Below are 7588 nucleotides of genomic sequence, written 5' to 3' on the forward strand. Positions count from 1 at the left end.
CACATCCAGGGCAAGGAGGGGGGGGGCTTCATCTGCAACCTGAATTCCCATCCAGATCACTGACACAGGGCAACAGAAGCTTAGTTAGTCCTCTCCAACCCCTGCCTGACCCCCAGCAATCCAGCCCACCACCAAAAGCAGGGACTTGAGGGACCATTGCTCACTGTGGCTTTCACTACTGCTCTTGTCCAGTGTCTAGGAATGCAATAGCATGAGCACCCAAAGTCAGATCCTATCATGCCAGTGAGCCCCGAAACCTTGCCCCCACCCTAGTCCTTGAGCCTTGCACCCCTTTTGCAGAAAGGGGCAACTGGCCCCTGCTTTGAGTCTTTCCTCAGCCCTCATCTAGTCCAGGCATAGGGCCAGCTCTGAGCCTGCAGCACAGCATCAGTGCAGGGCAGTGCCTAGAAATACTGGCGAAGAAAGGGACCCTGCTCTTGCTCTGCACCCCTGGGAGCAGGGGAGAACTCCTCATGGTGGTGGAGAGGGATGGGCATCAGGCACAACCCAGCCTCTCTTGCTGCAAGCATTTAATACAAGTTAGCCTGTGGGTACAGAGCTCAGCCAGCACCCCACCACCCTGGGTGCACAAGAGCACTGGGCCCTTCCCCTCTCCCCAGGCACGGGGCATCAGGAGCAGCTGGGAAAGCAGAGCAGGGCCGGAGCGCAGCACCGCAGGCCCTGGAGCGGGCCCATGGCAGCTGCCTGGTCCCGCCGGCTTCGCTCCTCCTCCAGCGCTGCTCTGTGCCCCTGGGGAGCTGCTGCCAACCGCTACACCAGGGAAGGGAAGAACCGGCCCACTCTCTTCGGGGCAGGCTCCTGCCTGCGTGGGGAGAGGAGATGAGTCAGGGGTGCGCGGCACGCCGCCCGCCCACCCCTACCCCCCGGCTCTCCGGAGCACTCACGGCGGCTGGGGGGCTGTGCCCACGCAGCTCCGCAGCGCGCTGGGGAGGCAGCAGGTCCCAGCGGGGCTCAGCTGGCCGGAGTTGGGCTCGGCGGAGGCAACGGGGCAGAAGAGCTGCTCTGCAGGACGGGGGCCTGGGCAGGGCACGACGTGAGCCGTCACAGACCAGCCCCCTTTGGGCACCCAGGGCCCCTCAGCACCCGCTGCACGAGGGCGGCCGCCCCCCGGGGGCGCTCCTCTCGCACGCCCGGGCGCCTCACCGTGTTCGCTCTGCGGGGCCGGGGTGCTGGCCGGCACCAGCACCAGGTTCTCCTGCTCCGTCCCCACGAAGCGTCCCCAGAAGTCAGGCGGCAGCGAGAGGAGCCGGGCCACCACCTGGGCAGGGAGGGAGGGAGGATGCGGAGGTTTGGCAGCGCCTAGGGCGCAGCCCGCACCCCGGGGCCGGGCTCACCTTGCACTGCCGCGGCGTGTCCTCGATGATGGCGAGCGGCGTGGGGTTGGCCGAGCCGTGCCCCACCAGCGTGGGCCCGAACACGCGCGACAGGTTCGGCACGTCCATCCTGCAGTCGGGGCTGCGGGACACCCTGCGGGGAGGCGGGGGAGGGGGGGGGGCTGGGCAGCGGTGCGACCCCCTCGCCCTCAGCGCTGCCCCCCTGCTAGGGGGCACGGGGCCGGGGGGGGCTGGCTCGGACGGCAGCCGGGGGGCAGAGGGACCCTCACCGTTGCAGGTGCAGCATGAGGAAGGCCAGGGTGTCCCTGTTGGCGGGCGGCAGCTGGCTGACGAGGTGGCGCAGGGCCGCGCCGCAGGCGGCCTCGTCGGGGACGTCTGCGGCGGCACCGGGAGGGAAGGGGGCGTCATGGGCGGGCGGGCGGGGGCCGGGCGCCCCCCGCCTCCCCGCGCGGCCCCTCACCGGCGGCCTGCAGGAAGGCCGGGCGCAGGCGGAGGGTGAGCAGGGGCTCGCGGAGGCCACGCAGGAAGTCCTTGAGCACCCCGCAGAGCACGTGGACGTCGGCCACGGCGCCCGGCGCCTCCCCGGCGCGCAGCAGCCTCCGCTTCCACTCCCGCACCAGCTGCTCGGCGCCCGGCACGCGGTACAGCCCCGTCTGCGGGCCGAGAGGAGGGGGGGCTCAGCGCCGCCGCGCCGCGCGGCCCCCCGCCGCCGCCGACGCCGCCCCCGCCGCCGCCCCTACCTCGGCCAGGCCTCGCGCCTCCACCTCGGCCACGCAGCGCACCAGCAGCGCGGGCACCCGCGGCGGCGCGGCCGGCGCCAGGTCGGCCAGCACGCCCTGCGGACGACAAGGTGGGGGGGGGGCAGAGGGCGGCCCGGGCCCCCGCGCGCCCCCCGGCCCGGCCCGGCCCGCCGCCCCCCGCGCCGCGCTCACCTCGCGGGGCCGGCCGCGCCGGCGGGGCCGGGCCGCGCAGGGCCCGGGGCACCGCTGGCGGCACCGGGCGTGCACCAGCCACCGGCACCGGCGGCACTTGCAGGCGGCCGTGCCGAAGCGGAGGCGGGAGCCGCAGGCGGCGCACGGCTCCGGGCGGATGACCTGCCGGCAACGCCGTGGGGGGGGGGGTCAGCGCCCCGGCACGCTGCCCCACGCTGCGCCCCCCCCTCCCCACGGGGCCACGCACCGTTTTGGAGCCGAACTGGTGCTGGAGCAGCGGGAGGCTGTGGGGAGGGGAGGGCAAGGGGGCTGCCTGCCCCACACCGCCCTCCTCCTCCTCCTCCTGCTCCGCACGGCTCTCCGGCCCTGCGGCCCGGCAGCCCCGATCCTCGCCGGCGCCCCACGCCGTGGTCAGCTCTGCCAGGAGATGAGACGCTGGAGGGGTCCCAAAATGCAAACCGACCCTCGGGGGAGGGGGGAGAACCCGGGGGGCAGGAGGGGGCTTCCTACCTCCCAGAATGGGGGCGGCGGGGGTCCCCGCAGCGCCCCGCCATGGGCGAGGATCTTCCGGGGGACCCGTGCCCTCCCGCACGCCCGGGCACCCCTCGGTGGGCACGCCGAGCCCCCCGGCCCCCCCGGGACCTGCGTGCGCAGAGGGGCGGCCTCCTCCCCGGCGAGAGCGGCGCGGCAGCACCGGGGGGCTGCCGGCGGCACCCGGCGCCTCGGCCGGAGCGGGCACGACGCTGGCCTGCAGAAGTGGGGGGAGAAGGAGGGTGAGGAAGCTGTGCCCCACAGCGCTGCAGCCTGTCCCCACATGCTCTGTGCAGCCCCCCACCCCACGGCGTCCTGCGCAGCCGGCGATGCCGCCTCCGCGGGGGACGCGCCGGTACCCAGAGTGGCACCCGCAAGCCCATGGGGTTGAAGGGTGCTGCGCTGCCCCCTGCTCCCCCCCACCACCCTGCCCCAGGCGCGCTGTGGGGCCAGGTCCCTACTCACAGCATTGGGGGGCACCACGGACGGACGGAGCCGCTTCGCTGCCAGCACGGGGCCGATCTGAGGGGCCAGGGACGTGCGCTGGGGACAGAGCGGATGGGGCGAGGGGTAGGCAGGGCTGCCCTCCACACCTCGGCCCCACAGGGCGCCCCGGTCTCGCTGCCCCTGCCAGCCACCGCGGGGGACCGAGGCGCCCTCCCCATGCCTGTGCCGGGCCGGGCCTGCAATGCAGAGGGGCGAGCGGAGCGGGGCGCGGGATGCCTGCGCGCGGGGATGAATTATTGAGGAGCCCGGCCGGGCCACGGCGCGGGGTAATGGAGTTTCTATTGATCGCGGGAGCTTTGCTGAGACACGACGCTCCCAGCTCAGCATCAATAAATTAAACCCCCTGCCAGGCTCTTTGCAGCCTCCCGTGCAGGGTCAGAGAAATATTCGGGTGCTGCATGGGCCCGGCCCTTGCACCGTAGGCTTGGGCTGCCCCCGGGCACCGTGGAGCCTGTACCGGGTGAAGGATCCCACGGCCATGGGGTGGGAGAGCAGAGCACACCTGGGGCCCCTCCCAGGACCTGCTCATCCGTGTTGGGGGCAGACCTCATCCCGGCGCTGGCCTCAGCGTGCGCAGGCCACCACATCCCAGCATTTCCCTCGTACCTGCCTCTCCTGAGTTCTGCGCTTCAGGGTCTTCACCACCGTCACATCAACATCCTGAAAGGCAGGAGAGAGCCTGGGGGCTGGCTGGGCAGCATGGGATACCCCCAGCATCCAGGCTCAGCAGCACCTGGGGGCATCCAGCCTCCTGCCTGCCCCGAGCGAAGGCAAAGCAGCTGCCCCACTGCAAGAGGGGGTCAAAACCGCTCCCTCGCTGCCAGGCTGCTGTTGGGATAGGAGTCGGGGGAAGAAGCCAGCCCTGGGACAAGCAGCGCGTCCTGCCTTACCACATCGTCCTCGGTGCGGTCATAGCTGATGTCCGAGTGGGACAGCAGGGAGTGGCACGACTCATCCACCACCGACGACCTGCTGGGCAAACCAGGGGGTCAGCACAGCCAGGGAATGCCCCCATCCCAGCCAGGGCATCTATTTGCATATATATTCCTACAAGCCCAAGGCCTGCGAGGACGAACACGTCCACAAGCCCAACCACCATTGCAGGACCAGCCCTGGCCCTATCCCTCCCTTGAAGCCCAGCAGCAGCAGGGAGGAGTCACAGCTGAGCCCAGGGCTGCTTAAGGGGCAGCAGCAAGGGTCACTGCCAGGATGCTCCTTCCCAAAGGGGCTGTAGCCCTATTGCACAGGCGATTGGTGCCCAGACAGACCCACTCACCTCCTGCCCGGTACCAGGGTGCCCCCGAGGCGCCGGCCCGCCAGGGCGCAGAGGACGGTGCGCTGCTCGCCTGTCAGGGCACTGCTGCCTGACGGCTCCTGCATCAGGAACTCAAATATCAGCTGAAGTTTGCGCTCCTGCGAGCAAAAACAGGCAGCATCAAGGCCCATGGGACGGGCTCCCCGGTGTCACTGCACCCAGCCCCACAGCGTGCCCCCACAGCCTCTGCAGACCCCACAGACCTGCTTCTCCAGCTCAGCCTCTGCCCGGTGCCGTTTCTTCATCTCCACCTCCACCTGGTTGCGGGCGTGCTTGAGCTTCACCTCCAGCGCTGCCCGCTCGGCCTCGGCACGGGCCAGCTGCTCCCGGGCCCTGCGCCCATCCTGCTCCAAGCGGCAGCATTTCTGGCGCGTCACCTCAAAGCACCGGGCAATCTGGATGTAGTCTGGGTGGGACACAAGTGGGTGGCCAGTCAGGACAGGGCTCCTGGTCCCGAGCTCCCCCAGTCCCATGCGCCTGGGAGCTGGTAGCTGAGCCGGGCACCTCCAGAGCAGGATCCCACAGGGTGCCCTTGCCCCGAGGGGCTGCACACACCCACCTTCCTCGACGCCACCGCTCAGCTCCAGCAGCCGCAGCACCCGCTCCAGCTGCGCCAGGAGGTGCCCGTAGCGCTGCCGCATCATCCTGCCGCGGAGAGATGGGGCACATCAGACGGTCCCCCCGCTCCAGCCCCCCACCAAGCCCGGGGAGACCCCCCCCCGCCCCCGCGCAGCTCCCGGCGGCGGCGGCGCGCCCATCCCCGGCCGCCGGGGCCCGGCCGCCGCCGCGCACCCCCGGGACGGCGCCGGCTCCGGGGCCGCGGGCCCTCCCGGCCGGCCTATGTGGGCCGGGGGCCGGGGTGGAGCCCGGCCCGGCTCCGCCTCCCCCCACCGCCCCGGCGGAGCCCTGCGCCCGCCCCCGCAGCGCCCCCCGGCTCCCCGGGCCCGGCCTGCCCGCGGCTGCCGCGCTGCGGGGCGGCAGCCTTGGGTGCGGGGTGCCCCAGGGTGCAGGCAGCAGTGTGGGGTGCGGGGGTGCAGGGCAGGAGGGCTGGATTTGGGGTGCCTGGGCAGCCTGGGGTGCAGGGATGCAGGATGAGAGCGTTGAGTGAGGGGTGCTGTAGTGTGCTGGGTGCAGGAGTGCAGGGTGCAGGACAGGGTTTGGAGGGCAGAAGTCCTGCATGCTCAGAAGTCCTGGACACCCTGGGGTGCAGGAGTGTGGGACGAGAGTGCTGGGTGTGGGGCCCTGCAAGGTGCTGCATGCAGGAGTGCAGGGTGCAGGGTGCAGGGATGCAGGACAAGAAAGCTGGGTGTAGGGTGCCGTAGGGTGCAGGACCGCTGGGTGCAGGGACGCAGGACAGCAATGCTGGGCACCTTAGGGGTGCTGGGTGCAGCAGTGCATGGCGGGGCTGCCGGTGGGGTACTCCCGCTTCCCCCAGCCCCCGGTTTCCCAGGAGAGGTACTGCTGCTGGCGTGGGTGCCGCGGGGAGAGCGGAGACAGACGCCCTTGGGCGGGAGCCGGAGGAGCCCATGTCCTTGGGGCTGAGCACAGTGTTGGCTGCCTTGCTGCGACAGCGCGTGCTGGCCCGCGGCGCGGCTCTCCGTGGCCCGCTGTCCCCCCAGATCGCTGTGCCCGCGCATGCTAAGCGGCTGGCTGCGTGTGGCGACAACGGGTCCCGCTGTCTGTCTGGGATGGTCGGGACACCCTGCGCCCACTGCCTGACGCACCCCGCTGCTGCGCGGCATCCGCGGCTGCTTGGGGCAGAAGGACCCCTGGGGACTGGGGGGCTGTAAAGCCCACAGACCCTCTGTGGCCTGGCAAGGGACCCCGAGCCCCCTTGAGCCTCGGGGCTCCTGGCCGGGCCGTGTCCTGCAGATGGAGCCATCTCCCTGCCTCAAAGCCCAGTGCAGCCCTGCTTCCTCCAGCGCGGGCCCCGGGCTGCGAGGAACCTCGGCCCCCAGCACCCTGCCAAGGGGCACCCTGGCACAGCCCTGCCGCACCCGGAGCAGCCCTGCTGGCGCAGCCCAGCCCCACGGCTGCCCTGCGGCGGGGCCCCCGCAGCCATGGGGTCCTGGGGGCGTGGGGCGGTCTGCAAGGGGAGGTGGGGACCACGGTGAGCGGTAGTGCACCAACCCTCCCCTGTGCCTGTCCCAGCCTGCTGCAAATACCTGGAATAGCAGCTGTGCTGGCGGCAGGGCTGGGCGCGCCAAGGGGGCCCCAGCATGCAGGCACGGGCATGACATGCACGCATGAACGCAGCCCTCACCCGCTTCATGCATCCCTGGCCGTCTCTGGGCCCCTCTAATGGAGAAATGGGATTTTTGCACCCTGCAGGCATGCAGAAATGGGATCCCCACCTGCACCCAGGAGCGTGCTGGAGGAGGCTGCACATCAGACAGGCTCCCCTCGCCGTGTTGGTCCCACACAGGCCCCAAGTGCTCAGACACGAGGGATGTAGAGGGTAGGGGTCTACCCATGGGGTAGACAGGGACAAATCCCAGGGACCCGCCTGAGAGACTTGGTGAGGCAACGGGTCAGTCGGGGCAGCCTGGGCTTGTCCTGGGCTGTAGGGTCGCAGCAGGATGGGGCCTGAGCCCCCCTCATCAGGGTCGCTGTGGGGTGTGTGGTGCTGGGGCTGCAGCCCGGGGGGTGCTGCATGCCTCGGGTGCCGGGGGTCACCCCCCGCAGAGCTGTGCCAGGGGGCAGAGCCCAGCGAGGGGCTGTGATGGGCAGGCAGCACCCCGGTGGTGCGGCACCCGGGGCTGAGCCCGCTGCGCTGGGCCGGCACGTGGGGTGTTTCTCGGAGAAGCTCCTTCCTCCCAAGGTTGAATATGAGTCAGGTTTTGGAGCGACTTTAATTACTGCTGGATCGATAGGCTCGGCACGGCCAAGCAAAATCCAATCGCAGCCCCAGGGGCCTGCCTGCTCAGCCCGCTGCCGCGTGGCTGGGG

At 71.1% G+C, this 7588-nt stretch overlaps 1 protein-coding gene across 1 annotated transcript; it reads right to left on the reverse strand.

The window, feature by feature from the left end:
* Positions 1 to 762: 762 nt before the first annotated feature.
* LOC134142121 (rac GTPase-activating protein 1-like) lies at positions 763 to 5284 on the reverse strand. The gene is made up of 14 exons (XM_062578900.1): positions 5200 to 5284; positions 4844 to 5046; positions 4602 to 4738; positions 4216 to 4294; positions 3932 to 3985; positions 3280 to 3361; positions 2535 to 2704; positions 2288 to 2449; positions 2096 to 2191; positions 1816 to 2008; positions 1625 to 1730; positions 1356 to 1488; positions 906 to 1279; positions 763 to 823 (listed from the first exon to the last, which is right to left on the reverse strand). The coding sequence occupies exons 1-14, from the start codon at positions 5282 to 5284 to the stop codon at positions 772 to 774; spliced, it is 1926 nt and encodes a 641-aa protein (XP_062434884.1). The 3' UTR covers positions 763 to 771.
* Positions 5285 to 7588: the final 2304 nt, after the last annotated feature.

This window comes from Rhea pennata, chromosome 6 (assembly GCF_028389875.1).
Source record: "Rhea pennata isolate bPtePen1 chromosome 6, bPtePen1.pri, whole genome shotgun sequence".
NCBI classification, from domain to species: Eukaryota; Metazoa; Chordata; class Aves; order Rheiformes; family Rheidae; genus Rhea; species Rhea pennata.

What these genes read in the sequence shown, in the direction of transcription:
- LOC134142121 (XM_062578900.1), bottom strand. Translation starts at nt 5,284, where the DNA reads ATGATGCGGCAGCGCTACGGGCACCTCCTGGCGCAGCTGGAGCGGGTG. An exon ending in GCAGAACTCAGGAGAGGCAG is followed by an intron (nt 3,362 to 3,931) that starts GTACGAGGGAAA and finishes CTCTGTCCCCAG; the next exon opens with CGCACGTCCCTGGCCCCTCA. An exon ending in GGTGCCCCCCAATGCTGTGA is followed by an intron (nt 2,705 to 3,279) that starts GTAGGGACCTGG and finishes ATCTCCTGGCAG; the next exon opens with AGCTGACCACGGCGTGGGGC.